Below are 19,211 nucleotides of genomic sequence, written 5' to 3'. Positions count from 1 at the left end.
TTCGATTTCTTTTCCTCGGACGAAGTCAAAATAATAAATCGTTCAATCAGCAAAATATTAAACGGGAAATTTCAATTTAGTTGATTTCAGTTTCTTATTCTCGAGTTCTTCAAAAAATCTTGTAGAAGGAACAACGCTTAAAATTTTCCGAGCCGAAGATCTTTGAAGTTTATTTGACGAAGTTTCAAAACTTCCCGCCTGAACAACAAAAATCAGCAAAAAAAAAAAAGCCTAGGCCGGCAAATTTCAAAGTAACTACCGCGGAGGGCTTCTTTGTATTCCGAGTCGGTGTTTCAGGGAACATTTGAACATTTCAAAGAATACCGTAATCGTTTAATCGTTTCATATGTCATATTATTTCTTTCGATTCCCTTCCGATTACCTGTGAACAGATGAGAATTGAAACAGAAGGCGGGAAATTCAAGCACATAAATTGAAAGCCGTTGTGAAAGGAAAGCAGTTACCGCCTGTTCCTTAGCCGTATTCTTTTCGTTTTGTTGTAAAAAAAATAATACTCTGCTTGAGATTTTTTTCGGGTCACTTTATTTGAGATTTTTCGGGTTGATGGAAGTATTTAGGTGTTTTCCTTGGTCATAAATGAAAGATAATCGTGAATCTCGTGGAAAAAGAGATTCCGATTTGATCACTGTACGTTAAACGCGTTTCAATCGTTTAAGAGAAACGTGCCAGCACTATTAAACATCCTTTTATTTACAGCCCAAAGGAACTATGTTCTTGTTGCGAGCGTGAGACTGGATTAAGAAAATATTCTGGGTCCTTATGACAGAATCTAACCTCAGCTTAGGGATCCCATCTTCCAATGCGGCTCTATCACTGAGCCACAGAGTATTATATTATTATTAGAATGCGGCTCTATCACTGAGCCATAGGCTCATCTGTCTGTGACACGCGTCCTGTTTATTCCAAGGATCAGCAACATCGAAAGTGTCGTGAGCGTAAATAGAGTGAGGAAAGATGGTAAATTTTGAGCTTGGTAATAAAATAAAAGGAAAAGAGACTTATAAGAAAGCATTACAGAACCAGAAGTAATGGATTAATCTCTCTGCCTTAGAAAACTTGTAATGACATGGACATGAGCTAATTAAGAGGATATGGAAATGCTGTAAAAATCCGCAGTGAATAGAAAGCGAATAAAGGAACTGTTTCAGAAAATGCCAAGATAGACATGAATTAGCGACGGGGCAAACTTGCTTCCGTCAACCCTTTATCTTCCCTTTTTAACTGAGTGCTTAAGAACTTTGCCGTTGTTTGGTATGATAAGAATACAACTATCTTCCCGCCTTCGATAGCAAACTTGAACCTAGTTCAATGAGTTTCCAGGCCTCTATCGCTATTTTAATGCTCCTTTCGAACAAATGTAAAGCGAAAGCAACAGCAACAATAAAACTATTAAAATTTATTTCTGACAAGCAAGTCTATTTGAAAATTTAACTCTATCAATGCGAATCTTAAACGGAACAAAACTTTTGTTCCTAGCTGAGAGATATTGTTTAACTTTTTTGAATATGCATTGTACAAAGTAACAGAAATGAAAATCTTACGTTTAACCTTTGCCGTTTGCCTTAAACGACAAACTTTAAACTTCTCCTATACTTTTATACTTCAACTTTCAAGTTGAAGATGGTCATGCGCGGCGCAACAGATGATTAAAAATATCTTGAGGTAAACTCCGTTGATTCCGTAAGGACAACTTTTTCGGAAGAAGGAAAATATCGGAAGATATCGAAAGAAGTTGTCCTTACGGCTCAAAGAACAATGATGTCGTCATCATTTTCATCCGCCGGTGCGTGAGAAAGTCTTGTTCGCTTTGAACTCTTTGAGTCTTGCTGCTCTCTAGTCTCCAATTCTGACTCATCGGCTTTCCTCTTCCGCGAGGGAGCTGGTTCATCTAAAACCATCACTTCCTCTTTGTCACCTAATGAACAGATACGAGTAAATACTTTAAGACCTGCAGTGGATCGACAATCATAGTTTAAGAGTTGGAAATTAGCATAAGAGCCTTTCCTCACTAGCAAAAAAAACTAGAATTGTCCTAGAAAAATCAAAGGCCCGGATCCGCAATAAAAATTTCAAAGCCGTCAAATTCGTCAGCGCCTGATCTGCTCATGAGACCTGCTAGCATAGTTGCCAGAGGATTCCACCTCCAATTTCCAGGATTTATCGTAAGTCGTTTTAAAATTTTAGAATCCCCGAGTTTTGCAGCAAAAGACAATTTTGGCCTTTCTAGTAAACTGATTTCAGAATAATTACGCGCTTGTTGTACAACAAATGATTGGCAAGTTTATCCCGGTTTTGTTCATTTCGTCAATTTTGCCAAATTTTACCCAGGACGAATTTTGTCGGCGGTGCGTCTGAAGATTTGTCCGCGCCGGCAAAAATTTGTCAAGCAGCGACAAACCATCTGCACTTGTAAAATGTTGGTGATGACAGAAAATTTGTGTAAATAAACAACTTTGTCGCTAGTGAGGAAAGGCCCAAGTTACTAAAATCGCGAAGATATTTCGTGTTTCTTTCATGAATACTGGTAGACTAAACAAACAATTGGCATTAAGGTGTCTTCGGTCATTTTCATCAACGTTTAAGCGTAGTTTTAAGTGTAATACAAACTGAGGTGGAAGATTTTACGACACGAGCTATAATACTCAGATAATGGTATCTGAAGCACTTATGATTGATACTGAAGTCATTTCTTATTACAGGGTTTTATCATATTAACTTACCATCTGCTGGTTGATTCTGTCTGTCTTCTGATGCTGTCGAAGGACCCGGTTCAGGACTGTCTGGTTTGGGTGCTGGTAAATCACCTTCTACTTCAAATTCTACATCGTCTTCTAAATTATCTCTGAAATTTATAATTAACAGCGGTTATTTGATACATGTTTGGAAAGTGAGCTCAGGGATGCGGCGAGAAATCAGAAAAAGAAAAATTCAACCGATGGGATAGGTGCAGAGCCACAAGCAGAGCCACAAAACTGCGCAAAATGCTTGTGGCTCGCAGCTCAGCACGCAAGCGGACGGGTTCCTTGAGTTGGCATATTCTCTATGTAAGGAAAGGCCGTATCGAAGTTCTCCACAGCATATATTAGCGACGTTATGCAAACTCCGGCGGTGAGAGCAGGAAAGAAAAAAAAGATTTAAGGAGTAGAACTATAGCACTGCACGTCCATTTAAATCTTTGTACATTTCCTAGCTGTTCTCTGCTTCTGTTCTCCAAAACATCAACTCGAAACACCCAAATTATTTAGTTTGATAAGTTTTTATTGACAACTCGACGACGTCCTCACACTTTACACTGATGGGGAGATCCGAGAACAATTCTAAAGACAGAAAAGACATCGAGCTAATTGCAAAATTCTTTCGATAAAATAAAGCTATTAATTTTTCAACAAACGTCTTCGCCATCACCGTCAAGATCGATTGAGATTCCTATTTTTGCTCAAGACAGCCTACATGATAAATATTCAAATTTTTACAACCTACCTATGTACAACGTTAAGAATAAGCTGGTAACTTTGAAGGAAATCATCCGCCTTCAACCTCGCACTGTTACCCACATGGAATTCCCTTAACGTCTTCGGTAAATTTTCTAGAAAACAGGAGACAGACTTGTCAAGGCTTTTATTTAAAGTTAACATTAAAAAAAATTAAGCTTCTGTGGCTGGTCTGATTTTCCCGACAAGCACATTGTGTGGCGGGAGTGCTTGTATCCTCTCAGATTTCCTCGGCATCGTCCCAGCTTTTCCGCATTTAGTGCTCACATTTACTCTGTCTAAACATCTACACGAACGGCCGAGTTGCTTACTAGACACTGAATAAACAGCATAAGTTGCAAAAATATGATTTCTCTTTAAGAAGAAACAAGACTAGTATACTTCTTTCCTTATTTCAAGTTGTGTTGCTAAGTTGCATGCATAATTATGTAAGACAATTACAAATCATGCAATCCTAAATGTCTAACTCACGGTCAGTTTCACCCTCCTCACTGGATATTAATATGCTGCCTGAAAAAAGTAAAATTAGTCAATACATCGATTACTCTGCGTTATGACTGCTAACAACGGCTGCAAATATACATGTTATCTAGACGAAAAACATACATATCACATGCACATATTCTAATTTCTCCCTCTCATAAATGCAAGCCATAGCATGTGATCGATTTCCATATATTCCCCCATAAAGAAAAAAAAAAAAAAACATCAGTCAAATCCAGCGTGTATAATGTAGTTATTCAAAAATGTTTTGGTGATAGTTAGTGCGCGTTGAATATGAGACAAAAAATGGCGTCACACGTCCTGTTTACTACAACTCTCTCATTTCCGTGGTATACGAGCTAGGAGACCATAGCCTGTAAAAAAATCAAAATTCAGAAATTGCATCATACCCTAGCTCGTTTGTAAGAAAATGGGAGGTACACTGATCCTTTAGGACGGAAACTAAAGAGGGCAAAATTAGCCGAGCTGAAATACTGGTCACACTTGATCAAGGAAAAAAAGTGAATAAAAACATATAGAAAAGTTACCTTTTCCATCGTCGATCTCGACATCAGGTGCCACCATACCAAACCTCTCCTTTAGTATCTGAGGAAAAACGCAAAAAATCGATTTTGAACGGAGCTTAAACTATTTTTCATAACTAACAGCTCAAAGTGTAAAGTAATCGCTAAAGGCAAATCTGTTCTAATGCCATAGGCAATTTTTCAAACTGATAAGTTAAAAAGCTTTTAGTATTGCAATGAAATACAAGCCCTCTTGCATCGCTACTCGACCAATCAGAGCTCTCGTGCTGAATCTCGACCAATGAGGAACAGAACATATACAAAACGTTGATTCCTCTATGGGTTTCCCGGCATTTTAAGCCCTTTGCATTCTCAGTTTACACTGAAATATTTCTCATTCTTTCAGTTCCTCACAGTCACTCTTTCTGATTGGCTAAATAAGATGACTGCATTTTGTTTCCTTTTTTCCCAACAGTAAACTAAGAGAAAAGCAACACAGACATCCAAAGAAGAAGAGCAGCAGAGAAAGGTTTGAGGGCTTTTTGAAGAATGTTTTTACTTACTTTTTCCTCTAACGTCTTGATTGTAAGAGTTTCTGTGTTTAAGAAGACAGTAACCTAACAAAAAGAGAAAGCAGTAGTTATCGAACATGATCATGTGTGCATTGAGAAAATTTAAATAAAAGAAACGATAAGAGGAGGAACTGAAATAATTTCCCTTCTCAACCCTTTAACTCTTAAGAGTGACCAAGACAGAATTTCTCTTTACCATATCCATACAAAACCACGAGGACAAGTGATATGAACCGAGAAAACTATCAATTAGGGGATTATTAGTTTATCCAATATAAATTCTCAGAAGAAACATCAGAAGAATTGTATAGCAGACAGTAAGGAGAATTACTAATAAGATCTTGGGAGTCAATGGGTTAACCAGACCTATGGACTGAGAGTAAAACACTCTTTGAACCATTTCAGCGCATCCTGTCAATAAAATTTCTTTGAGGAACACTTTACCTCTACCGTACCTCGGGTTTAGCGGCACAAACGTAGCACTTGGGATTCGGTGGAACGAGATTGCAAGGAACTAATAACTTTTTTCTTGGATTCGGCTGACGGTTAAGATAAATCTGCAAGTAAAACGACAATAAGAAAGTTACCAGAGATCAAGTGAAGTAATTATTTTAGTTTTTGGTTCCCCACCGGCCACCCCTAAGCGTTTGCGCCTTAAATCGCGGCGGTTTTGTTTTGCTACGCGCTTGAGCAATCTCCATTGAGTGTCAAAAGTATCCGAGATTGCTTTGGTTCTTGTTTACTTTGCTCTGTGATTGGTCCAGAAAACTTGCGCCATTCTCTCGACCAATCAGATGCAAAACTATAACCAAGCATGACTGTATTTTCCCACCTTTTTGACCGTTAGCCATTTTTTCACTTTGAGTTCTCGTTGGCTTCGGAGGATATTTTCTTTTGTTCTGATTAGCCGTTGCGATGACTTTGGTTTTGGTATTCCACGCTTAATCGAAAAGCGCTCTACAATCTAAGACAACCTTCGACACTGACTCCCAAAGCTCTCTGAGAAGAAGTGGAATTCAATCCAGTCTATAACGCTGAAATGTCTCAAACGCCTCAAAACCATGAAAGCCTTTTGCTATTTTTGTTGTAGTAATTGTTATCGTGGTGGAAACGTACCGTTTTGCATTTGTCCAGCTTTCCATTGAGGATGTTAAGAGCTTGCATAACAATGAGACCAGATACTATGGCATTTGTTGTGGCAATGGCTGGTATAATGTTGCCTGCCATAGCTAAAACAAAATAAAAACAAAACGCTGGGCGAATATAAAACCAATTACAAAAGTTTGAATTATGTAAAGATGGGATAAATGCAACAAACCCAACGAAGTGTATACGATCCTTTCCCTCGAACGTGCTACTAAGTCTACAGAGTTCTGTGTTCAGCAACACGTTGAATAAAGTGTCGAGCTGTTTAGCCGGCATACTCTGCAGTACTTTCTATAATTCACAAACCTTTCACGTCAAAGCGGCTTTTAATGGGAATACTAAAGATGTGAGCTCTGATATTTGCTGCACTTGTGACAAAGTCCATGGAGGCCGGATCATCCTGTGTAATATAAAATTGTGGACAGCAATGTAAAAATTCAAGCCTTAAAACTTGTTTCAACTATGAAAAATATTGCAACTTTATGGACTTCAAGAAAGGACAAAAAGCAAGAAAAAACTCCAAAAGAACCGGTAGATATTTCTTGGAAAACTATAAGCTGTCTGTTGGCCGATTCTTTGCAATTAGTAGTGAGCCATAAGTGGACCGCTGGTCAGTAAACCAGCGAACACTGTTTTGACTGTAAATTTATTACGTAACTCAAGTTTATTGAAACTGTAAGCATTCTGTTGGTAGGCCGTTGTCAAACATCTCAGGGGATGTGGGTAAAATTTACCAGGTATGAAAATGTGGATGAAAAAGACAAATTAACAAACGTGCGTTGTTTCCAGCAAGGTAAATAAGTTCCTAGCTTCTCATCTTTTCCCGGGTTCCTTTCCGTTATCTACATTACTGCTGTCACTAGTTTGTGTGAAGTCAATCCGATGAAACACCGACCTTATCCCACACAAGATCTTCTCCTCTGGTCAGTAACTGCTGCTTTAATGTATCAACACTGGAATGATAAAGACAATTATTATATAAATAGTTAAAGACATGCTGTATATATGCGAGCAATGACTGAATCGCCTAAATCTTAATGCTTTGACGGAGTTAAAGTCGTTAAGAAATTGTTTTCTCATAATGAAAGGACAAAATTAAGCATAGCGGAAGGAAACTGTCTTAAATTATACGCTAAGATGAATGTACGCAATTTTATTTTACGTTGTTATGGTACAGAGGACAGACCCATAGATGACGTTCCATTCACTACACTTTGCTCTTTTTAACATTAAAACCAATAAATGCCATGTCGACGTGGGTCTATACAGTGATCAAAGATCACAGAACACGTCAAAATGTGGCAAGAACAACAGTTCTTATCGCATTTTGAAGTCATCTGTGATCGCTACTGAAACGACGCACGGCAGCATGGGATGCATTTGTTAACCCTTTACACCCTAACATCATTATGCACATTCTCCATACTGTTCTCTCTACATTTCCAAGGTTCTAACAAGGAGAATTTGTAAAATCATCAAGAGCTTCGTTAGTTGCTGATCATTTCCTTTATTCTCGTGACTTAAACATTTGATTCAAGAGATAGATTGTAAAGAGAAATTAGAACCTCATCACTCTTAGAGATTAAAGGGTTAAACTGACCACTCTCATCAGTAATTCATATCATTTAAGGTATATGTCCACAATGGACCAACTAAAATCTAAGAAAAGGTATATTAAAGGGAAACTAAATTATAATAAGCGTTTAGAGTTCTACATTTGTGGGAAATGAGAACTACAGACTATGGTGAAGAAGATTCGAGTAAACCACTGTTGACTGCATTTCCTTTCAAATCTAATTTTCCTTATGGGAAATTTACCTCTGGTGTAAATCGCCAATATGTACTTGGTATCAGTTTATTGGCATTCAAACAAAAAATGCTTTTCCATGACACCAACCTTTGACTGAAGATGTCTGCACACTCATCAGGACTCCATACTCTTTGATCTTGTAAACCATTATCCGCGTCCTTTTCATCATTTTCGCATCCTGCAGAACAATCGCACTTGGTTTTAAAGCATTCAGTGTCTTTTTTCTTAAGGATCTTAAAAAAACTCAATTTACAAAATTGTAAATGTTTGTTGTTGCTGTTATCATTCTATTTTGTTTGTTGGTTAATTATTTTTAAACCATACGATGAGTGCAGTTCCATTACCTAAATCTTGCAAGGACAAGTGAAAAGCAGTGGCAGATCCAGGTAAAGGGTCCCACAAGTCTGCACACACACCCCCCCCCCACCTCTTTTAATATGGTACCTCAAGGTTTTTCCTTTGTTACCAGCCTGACACCAAAATACTTGGTGTGAACAATAACAACGCGATAACAAACTACTACTTCATTGGCTGAGTTTTTGGTGTAACTGAGAGTGATGGGGCAGGGGGAGGCAGGCATGGTTGGTCCATTTTGAACACCCCCTATCATATTATCTGGATCCTTCTCCATTCATATTGTCATGTAAATGGTTTAAGATGCTCACAGAAAGTTCATAGGTAAAGGTTTTGGGACTAGACCTAGCTTGAGGCATCTGGAGTCCGAGGTATTTCAGCTTGAACCTATTATAGCACAGTTCACTCAAACAGCTAAACTGCCTCTCATGAAAAATGTGATTCAATATTCACAAGGAAAAGTTGCCTCAACTTAAGTACTAGAGTTGTGGAGCTCTGGGTCTACAATTCCCCACAACATATAGGGAAACAGAATCATTACTTCTAACCTTTTTGGATACTTTCAAAGTCAACAGGCACAGGAGGTTTTCTCTTTTTCCACAACTTATCCATTGATAAAAGGTATTTGATATCCTCATTAAACAGCTGAAGAGAAAGCAATACAGGAACATATCATTTAGAGCTTACTGATCTGTTTCTTAGGGTTGGGAAAACCAAATGAAGTTGCCAAAATGTTGTGTTGAGGGGGGATGTTGAAGCTTCCAATTGATAAGCCCATCAGCAAATCTGTTTGACACTGACCTCACAGGCCATTGGGAGATTCCATAAAATGATCGCAATTTCACTTAACCTACTTTGTTAAACAACTTAACAGGATCATATCCAATGTCTTCAGCCCATGTTCTTGTTGATGCTCTCTCAATGCCTCCAGTCCCACCCTCCTTCTCCTGATTTTGGACTGCCCTTTCTCCTGCCGTACCCACAGCCTCTGGATCCTCAGTGTCAGGAGATACCTCTTCATCTGCATCAGCCTCACCAAACAGCTGGCTACAGGCAGATTAAAAACAACACCTTGTAAACCAATATGTGTGGCACACTTTCTGTATGTACCAACCTCTTCTTCTAAACTTTACTTTCTATAAAAGTTAACTGTGTAGGGTTTTATCAAGAGATGGTAATGCATGAGAGTAGTTGAGGGGATTGTAAATATGGTGTAACATCCAAACTAGCTCCAAAAGAAAAAAAACTACAATAATCACCTCATCACTGGTCATGTGAAAGCTAATTTATTCTAGTTGCACAACATTTTGCAGTCAGTAAGTGTAAAACTAAAACCATTCTGTTTGCATTGTTTTGACATTTAATGAATAATAATTAAGTCAAGACTTACTTAAAAAGATGTTTTGCCCAGACAATACAGTGGATTGGTTCTGAAGGAGTATTTCTGATTGTGCAACCTGGAAATGTCTTCTGTGTAGGTTTTGGTTGGCATTCATAACATTCAGTAACCCCCTGAGGAATGGCAAACAAACACAAGTTAAGTTAGCTGCACTTGGACACAATTTATGTCAGGGAAGGTCAGGCAGAGTAACAAAAAATGTAAAATTGACAAGACTTGGTCCACTTAAGATGCACTGTAAAGCTTAATGAGCTCAACCTGGTTTTGTATTGGTAATCACATGATCTTAAGTTTGAAGAATTTTAAAAAGTTTATGTGTGGTTTTTCATTTCAAATTGTTCGAGAAAAATCATGCAATCAGTTGTTAATAGCTTAATACCTTTTTAATAACAGTAGCCTGTCCTAGATAACCTGCTGTGCCACTTTCCACTAAAGGAACATCCGCTGCCAGACACATTCTGTTCACATGGTTCCTGGCCGCTACATGCACAACAGAAACAAAAATATCATTATCATGTCACTAAAAGCATTTTACAATCTACACATGAACCAATGAAAAACTTATTGATAACTGAATCCTCAATTAAGAATATTGCCATGATTTAACTCAAAATTCTCAGCAGTAACCAAAAAAAAATTGCATTGAACAATTTTACATGTAAGAGTATTGTCTTTCAGATCTTTGAATGAAAAGGTTGAATCACCCTACCTCTGTTGTCTAAAGCATTCATCACCACATCAAATTGTTTGAAGTAGTCTACACCATAGTCAGGGCTAAGTTTTGGGAAAAAGTAGGAAGAATCAGACATGTTTATAACTATTTCAGAAAAGAATTTGAGAAAAGTAAAGGGATATAAATATTGGTAATAACCACCATTCCTCAAGGTGTAAAATTTTAAGCCAAACAGAGGCTCCTTTGGAGTTTTAGATGTTGAGTTATTTATCATACAGTACATAGTTATTGATAACTGGAAAAAAGCATAGACCTCAAAATAAAATCAATTTTGTGAAAATAAAACACTGAACAAAAAGTACAGTATACAGGGCCAACTATATGACTTGCTGTAGGCCTGTTCCTCAAGGAAGTTCAATTTTTGTTGCCACATTTTTGCAAGGGTCATATTTGAGAAGTAAAGTAGGTGGAAAAAAAAATTATAGGACCAGGCCTACTGGGTTTTAGGTTAGCTACCCCCTTTGTATATGTATATTCATTTCAATCAATACATTTTATCTTATTCCTACCAATACTAAAAATGCATGAAGGTAAAGGGCAACTATTGGTGACTCACCTCATAATGTTATCATGATGAGCTTTGATATTTGCATCAGGATTGAATTGAAGAGCACTCTCACGGGATACCTGTGAGGTGTAACATTTTGTTTTCTTTCATTACTGTACATTCTTTAATTTCCAATACCAATATGACAAAATATGTGTTAATTTGAAGGGCACTTTTGTGTCATGCTTATTAAAACTCCTGCTATCCATCTTAGTCAGGCTGAAAAAAATCCTGTCTTCTTGACTTCATCTACATACAGGGCACTCATTAAAATAAATCTATTTTGAGATATTTTGGTTTTAATACCTAAGTTGATCATGAGACTTGGCCAATGCTCTGGCAAAGGGTTAACATTTGAAAAGTCAGCTATAGAAACTCTTTACGGCGGCCAATTTCAGTCATCAATTCAGTTTACAAAATCAAATCATCTTGTAATACCCACCACCAACATAGTACCACAATTTCTTTGGAAACTTTTGCTCTTTATTCACTGAAATATGTTAAGTGTGGCTGATCACTGATGATCATTCAATCCCACTGTTCAGCTTTCTGTGTTTGTCCTACTGAGTATTTCTTTTTTGTAATTGGTACATTTTTCAAAAGAATATTCATTCACATTTTATTTCATTGTGTAAATTCCACTTGTTTTCTTGTTATGTGATACAGTATCAAATAAAATAATTTTGTTGATTTTTCCCCTACAATCTTTGTGCTTAGTCTAGCTAAGTTGACTGAAGTATATGTACTGCAAATCAGTTGGTGAACCAACAGGTCATTAAATCAGAACTAGAAAGGGGTTAGAAACTATAACACTGTGAAACTAAATCAGTAACAGCTTGAGGTGTATCTACAGTACCTGTGCCTTGGATTTTCCAACATGTCTCTTTTGAAACAAGAACTGGCGATTCAAGTTACTAACATCAATGGTATCCAGATCAATCTAAATAAAATAATGAAGACTGGAATTACCATTAGCTTCTGATAACCTGAGTACAGCATAAAAAGCATGTGATTTATCTGTAATCTTCTAATACACATGCATTGCATATCATGTACTAATTGGAACTATATATATTTTTCTGCCCAACCTGACCTCACGCAGTCAAGTGTATATAATTATACAACTACACTATTTCATTTTCTTCCTTTTAACTTTCATTTTATGTCTAGTCAAGATGTATGCCTGCTTGCATTGCACTATCAACTACAATTGGGTCTCACATAGGATTTTTTTTTTTTTTTTTCAATAAAACTGTGCCTGAGGCCAAACAGTTCATATTATAGATTTCACAACATTGATCATCTCCTCTGTTTGTCTGACTAGGAGTTTCCCTGAACAGAACTGTTACCACTTGGCAGTGACTGAGGTTTCAACTTTCACTCAGGCTGTCAAAGTGCCAGTCAATGTCACCAAGAGCAGTCCTTGTCAGGACTTCTCTCACCCAGATGATCAGAATGCAAAATCAATTATTAACTCAGAAATGGAAAGAAGTTATATGATTACTTTTTAAGTTCAGTGTTTTATCAGTAAGTTGTAGTAGCTCAACAAGCAGACCACAGATTATATGTATCATCAACTTCATGTTCTTGCTTTCAAATGTTAACCAAATCGGTCTATTCATCATCACGGTATATTGTATATGCAATTCAGATTCAGGCTCATTGAACAGGTAAGGGCCAATTCGAAGAAAACACAAGACGATGCCTCAGCAAATGTTTTTACTATAATGTTTGAAAAAAGTAAATTCCTACAAGAGCGAAAAAATAATAATTACAACACAGGGAAACCAACATTTACGTTAGAGTACAAAAGTAAATGTAATGTCAAAAATTTTGAAAATCAGTGGGAAAGACGTTTCCAGCAATAGCAAACCGATCTAGTTGCAATTCTTGCCGGTATACCATCAGACAGCTGTATAAGAGCATACAGCTAAGCATGCCGAAATGCATGTTTTCAAGCGTTTCATTTTAATTAAAGCTGTCAATGCATTCACACATGTGCATTGTCATTTTTCACAACATCAATAGTTGACGCACTCACCACTTCGATATCCTTAAAACCAGTTAAAACCAAATTTTTTAGAAGTTCACAGCCGATACCACCTGCTCCAACCATCAAAACTTTCGAATTTCTCACGCACTGGGACAAATCGCTTCCTAAAACATTGCGGTAAATCTCCGATATTCCCGCCGTCGCCATCTTGAAGTTTAACCTTTTAATGGTCAGCGGTCTTGGTCAAAGGAGAGCAATTATTAACGAAGTAGGGAGGAATAGGGTGTCAGCTTCGCCAGGAAAAATAACTTTATCAATACACAATAAGACTAAAAATGAAAGGAGTCTGAGACTTTTAAAAATCATATTTTTTTACTAATACTTCAAAATGTTTTTTTCATCATTTCTTTTTCATATTTTTGTTTATAACAAAATCAGCCCGAGTCCACCCCGACACTTGCAATGAGCAGTTGTTATTTGCAGAAGCATCTTTGATTGGCTACTTCAAGTTTTGGCGCTCGATTTGTAATTGCAAACAAAGATGGCGGATGACTTGCTCAAGAAAGATTTGTGCAAATTATTCAACAAATTTAGCAAAGAAGAACTACTAAAGGGACTCATTGAACAAAGATTTTTGGATGAAGATGTGCTAGATACAGAAGGAACAAAGAAAACTTTCGTCAATCGCATTCTAAAGAGGTGTTTTGACAAGAATGTGACGGCTGAACAGGTCAGCCTTATGGATCTAATGTGTAAGTTCGTTTCTCTCTTTTAACTTGTTGGACTGAAGTATATTTTTGGTATTGATTTGATCTTATTAGCTTCCATTTGTAAAAATTAACTTTGGTGTTCTTAGTCTAAATCAACTTCAGAACAAGAATAATTATAAATTTAAACTGCCAGACCAGCTGTGTTATCTAAACAAACTTTCTAATGCCTTAATTTTCCAATTGTTGCCAATTTTTCAGCATCATGTTTGTACGATAACAAATTATTTATCAACATACTAGCATTAAAAATCATTAAATATAGATATAGTAACTAATTGAGCGAAGGCTCGATGAAATTGAGTGATAATTAAGCTTATAATTAATATGCCTCTGTTCCATCTAACCTTGGTTTGATTTTGATTTCGTTGTTGCACACTTATCAATGCCTTACTATACAAGAAAACAAAGGAAAACTTAAAAAAAAAAACGATAAAAATAGGGACTCTAACTTAGCATTTCAGGAAGCTGTCTGTTTTCTGGAGGTTTCACTTTGAGAGAGTTTATTGTATTTGGGTATTTCAGATCACCAGTCTCATCCAAGCTGTAAGAAATGGACTGTATACAAGCTTGTAGGCTTTGGTAAGTGTCATTCTTTATATTAACCTTTAATACTCTTGTAAAACAATAATTATTATACTCAGAGACAATCACTTATTTAACAAGCTTGTTACAGAAATTTGTGGATAGGTCAAATACATCTACAGTGAGCCATCAACAATACAATGGCAAGGACTTGAAGGAAAAACACTCACCTGTTATTCATATTTTTGACTGGCTAATCTGTTGGCTCATTTTATTTCTCTGATTCCTTAGTGAAAGATCAGTGTGACTACATGAATTCTTCAAAAATTACTAGCAACCCTGTGAATTTTGATGTTGACAACTAGAGTGAATGTTTAATGATTAGCCAGGAATTAGGTGTGTAAACAAATAAATTTAAGACATGTGATTGCTACCTTTTGTTGAATTAAGCTAGGAAATCCAGTCGTGACACAGACACACATTTTTTAAGTTTGTTTCCTATGTTAATGTACTTTCAATTTTAGACCCCAAGAAGGAGCTAAATGCATCAGACCCCTGGAAATTTAAGTCACAATTGAAATCCTGTCTAGGACTTTACTTCAAAGTGGTGAGTTAGAGAGAGATTTTGTCAACAATTCTCATGATAAATACGGTTGAATTTCATGGAAATGATTCTTTTATTCTGACCAGCCTTAAAGGTAACTTGAATGTAAGCCTCTTACAATCTTATATATATCCCCTGATGTAGATTGTATGAGCAAGTGAAAAACATTTTTACCATTTTCAAAGGAAATTTATGTTCATCTTTGGAAAAATGGTTTATGGACAAGAATTCACATCTGTAATGGATCATCCGCCAGTTTACTCAGCAACAATGTTTTCATCATCTACTATCCTAACTCTGAATATGTCTTCATGTCCACCATCAAAGCAGCTCACAAACAGTACATCTTCCAGGTAAAGTGTAATAGTACTTTTCATCTTTAATGTCATTGTTAGCAGTGAATGACCAAGGAATTGCTTAAATCTCTGCAGGATTTTGACTGAGGTATTTGGAGCAAACTTAACACCAAATGCCTGTTAGAAATACATAGTATGATTGCATGTTTGAAACAGACTGTTTCTAAGGTTTCAAAGTATATGGACTGGTAGGTATTCAGTAGTCAATCTGGTTGTCAGTTGATAGTCACCCAGTAGTTGACTTCTAGTTGGTGAATGGTCCACCAAATTTCATAACCTTTCAGGTTGGTGACTGACAGCTAGAATCTTAGAGGCAGTTTGCTAATAATATGTCACTCGCAAACCTTGAATCATGGGTGGAATATATTTTATAACCAATTTTCCTACAGACCCTGTCAACTCTACTACACTGTCAGACTCTGAAAGAAGTAAAGTTATCAGGAAGGGACATGCCCTCCCTCAAGGAACTTGTGCTAAATAAAAGCAGCCAGGTAATTTTAAACGAGTCTAAGACTGAATGAATACATAACAAGATGTGAAGGTAATTTGTAAAAGAGTGGTTTGGGTGTTTGGCTTCAATCCAGTGATGTCAGGTTAGGCCTTGCACTCAACCTGGTTACCACTGACCCTTGTTCAGCCCCCTAAGTTTCCACAACATGAATGGCAGAAGTCTGTACCTTGTCAGTTGTGGTTTTCAATCACCCTATATTTATTTTGAATCAGTTTTGATTTTGTTTCCATTTTTGTTTCTAAGCTATATAATGCACAAAAAGAAATAAATTACTGTTGGTGGTGGTTCTCGGAATTTTTAATTAATGTAATTTTGGAGGGGGTGGGAGTTCAAAATTACTACCTAACTAACCTACACTCACCCCTCCCTCCCCCCCCCCTTCCCCACAAATTACAATAACAATCAACCAGTTGAGTAGCAAAATGCAATTTTCTCAAGGTAGAATTTTTTTTTGTTGGACATGTAACAAGAACACCCAGAGATGTAATAGGGAGGGGGGAGGGAGATAAAGACCCTCCAGACTGTCCCCCTAAATCTGCCTCTGAGCCATGTTTGTTATGCAAATTATATATTTCACCAGTGGAGAGTGATTCATAAGACAGCTTTCTGGTCTCTTGAAGGGAGCCTTTAGTAAGTACAGATTGAATCAGGTGGATGGAAACCCTCTCAGTAGAAAGAGAAAGAGAGAAAAAGGTGAGGGGACAACAAATCTGAAGTATTTAATTTTGCCTTTTTTTGATGTGATTGTGAATTAAGTAGAACAAGGAGAGAGCAGCACATGTGCCAAGTCTCCAGGGCCCTGATGGTTTCTAGTTTTCTTGTGAGGTGTAATCTTTTTGATGCAATTGGTTTCAAGACAAATATTAAGTTATACACACAGTTAGTATGGTGATATGATCTAGAGATTGTCAAAAGTGGCTTGCAGCTAACAGAAATCTCCACTTGGCTAAATTTTTTTAGGTGGTAAAATTCCTTTGATCACTTTTGTAAACCATAAAAAAAAACCTTCCATCTCCTTTACCTTGTTGAAAAACAACCTTCCGAAACCTTTCTAACAAACCTGCTGATTAGATATGTTTCAACACCTGTTAACCCTTCAAATGAGCTTATGTAATAGTGGGGTAATATACTATTAGCAAGGAGTTGATAATGTAAATTGGCCATCATAAAAAGTTTTTCAAGCTGACGTTTTGAGTGTTAGCCCTCCGTCAGCACAAATGGAGGAATTGTGGGTTGTGTATGTGTGTTTATATGCAGAAAATGGAGCTATGCTATTGGTGGGAATATGTAACAGCCTTCCCCCATTACACAGCTTTTCTGTCTTTAGTTATTTCATTTTTTACAAAACCTGTATCAACTGGACATTAATTTCACCTAAGCAGAGGTGTAAGTCCTGTTGGTATCTTCTACATGTCACCGATGTTGAGTTCAGATTTAAAATCATTGCTTTTTCATTAAACCTCAAGCTTGAAAGTTAGTATGAAGCTTATTAAATGTAGAATGAATCTTTTTCCAAAGCATTAAGTCAGCAAGTATTTCTGGAAGGTAAAGACTTTTAGGAAAGTCCAGGTATCCTCTTACGCAGGTTTAACTGTATTTTCAAGTTTTGTTTGGATCATATTTGGATTTGAATGAAAATAGCTTATTGCCCTATTATTTGTGTGCAATTCAGATAGCAAATTGGATATTTTACAAAGTCAGGAAATCACCAGTGAGAACTGGAAAGAGGAGCAGAAACGGCAGCAATTAACAGACAATGCATTTGGCACAAATCTGCCCCCTAAGCTGGAAAAGGTAGAGTTTAAGGTTGGTATTACGTAGTATGTATTACACATATGTATTGGGTATTATGCATTTATTCAATCAGTCAGAAACTCTCTGATCCCCATGATGTTAAAACACACACACCAATAGATAAATACACACTACGACACATGGCTACCAACAATAAGACCTTCCTACATTACATTATCATAAATCAACACTGATTTTCCTTTGAATTCACTTTCAAGATGCAAACAAGGCTACGAAGCAGAAAACAATTCCATCAGCTCATCAGGCCAATCTCCTGCAATGTCAGGTTTGAAGGATCCAGTGTTATAGAAGGGATCAAGAATCTTGGATCACAGAGTTTTGTCGACATACCACTGCCATCTTATATGACTAATTTGCACTCTCTATCTAGGAACTCATTTGTGCTAAAAGAAAAGGAAAATGCATAAAAAGGAAGTTTAGAGGACATCAGCAATTAGGGGCCTAATGATTGAATTTAGTGCTTCAATGTGGATGCATCTTTCTGAAGCACACACAGTTTTAATCATTTTTATGAAGTTTTTCAACAACAAAATTTTAAAACAAAGATTGTTTTACTTTGGAAATGTTTCTCCAGTTATAAGTATGACCGCTTTTATTTATTTCAAATTATTTTCTCTTCTCTTAATGTCTGAATTCAAGTACTTTACTGCTCTATAAATGAAGTATATATTTTAATTTAAATTTCCTTTAATTTTGCAAATATCTGTTTCTAATACATGTACAATAGTTTACATATTTCTATTGTATTTTTTAAATTTGACTTACAAATGATTTTAAATGTGGAAATCTATTAAATGGTGTAAATCAAGTGAAGTAGAATGTTGTCATTTATTTATTTATTTATTTAGAAGAGGTACATTACTAGAGGTAATTTCAGAGTATAAGCAAAGTGTTAATTGTAACATGTCTTTTGGTATAGTAAACATCAAACTTAAATTTAACCCTTCCAAAGGTTGGCAGCTTAACGTAACTGACACAGCAATCTTACCTCTGACATCCAGACCCACGAGTTATACTTCAATCCTTATTTTAATACTCAGTTATTATGTAAAGTCATCTTCCATTCATATATTCCATATTGCCAAGCAAAATTGTTTGCCTCAAGAAAATAACTCATATAATTTCTGATAAATATCAGACAAAAGTTTATTATTTTCTGTTCTATGGACAAGGCAATTCCAAAAATAAATTTTTGTCGTTAGCCAGGTCATTAGTCTAGCTAATGAGTAGGTTTTACGTATAAGTTGCTGTTTTTACCTGACAAGAAGCAAATCTGGTGAAACCTAAAAAATTTCCATGGAAGATGACATTGTTCATACTAGGAATTGCAACCCACACTGTCTTGTAATTGCTACCTGCCTACAAAACAAAGTGTTCCATGCTTATGGTGCATACTTCAAATTAAATATATATTTCTTTCTGATCAGGGTGTCTGCCAAGGCCAAATGTTTGCCCCCTAAAACCTGATGTTAAACAAAAAAAACATTTGTCTGATGACCAGCTGTTATTTGCAGCCTTGCTTTTTTCCCCTTTCTATACTTATTTACTATATCTGACATG

The 19,211-nt window shown here is 36.5% G+C and overlaps 2 protein-coding genes across 2 annotated transcripts; one reads left to right on the top strand and one right to left on the bottom strand.

The window, feature by feature from the left end:
• Window positions 1–1,135: 1,135 nt before the first annotated feature.
• Window positions 1,136–13,287, bottom strand: LOC131799232 (SUMO-activating enzyme subunit 2). Its single transcript, XM_059116947.2, has 19 exons — window positions 13,122–13,287; window positions 11,937–12,020; window positions 11,090–11,160; window positions 10,510–10,574; window positions 10,180–10,280; window positions 9,792–9,913; window positions 9,256–9,448; window positions 8,950–9,046; window positions 8,135–8,225; window positions 7,133–7,190; window positions 6,544–6,637; window positions 6,208–6,320; window positions 5,547–5,648; window positions 5,083–5,136; window positions 4,544–4,601; window positions 3,984–4,022; window positions 3,502–3,607; window positions 2,742–2,863; window positions 1,136–1,936 (listed from the first exon to the last, which is right to left on the bottom strand). Exons 1-19 carry the CDS (start codon window positions 13,278–13,280, stop codon window positions 1,767–1,769), a joined length of 1,899 nt encoding a protein of 632 aa, XP_058972930.2. The 5' UTR covers window positions 13,281–13,287; the 3' UTR covers window positions 1,136–1,766.
• A 327-nt stretch (window positions 13,288–13,614) lies between these two features.
• Window positions 13,615–18,486, top strand: LOC131799571 (centromere protein N). Its single transcript, XM_059117287.2, has 8 exons — window positions 13,615–13,825; window positions 14,366–14,422; window positions 14,890–14,972; window positions 15,155–15,322; window positions 15,715–15,816; window positions 16,457–16,529; window positions 17,509–17,642; window positions 17,849–18,486. Exons 1-8 carry the CDS (start codon window positions 13,615–13,617, stop codon window positions 18,056–18,058), a joined length of 1,038 nt encoding a protein of 345 aa, XP_058973270.2. The 3' UTR covers window positions 18,059–18,486.
• The last annotated feature ends 725 nt before the right edge of the window (window positions 18,487–19,211 follow it).

The sequence above is a fragment of the Pocillopora verrucosa genome, chromosome 3 (genome assembly GCF_036669915.1).
Source record: "Pocillopora verrucosa isolate sample1 chromosome 3, ASM3666991v2, whole genome shotgun sequence".
NCBI lineage: Eukaryota > Metazoa > Cnidaria > Anthozoa > Scleractinia > Pocilloporidae > Pocillopora > Pocillopora verrucosa.
This window is presented reverse-complemented; position numbering and strand designations above follow the sequence as displayed.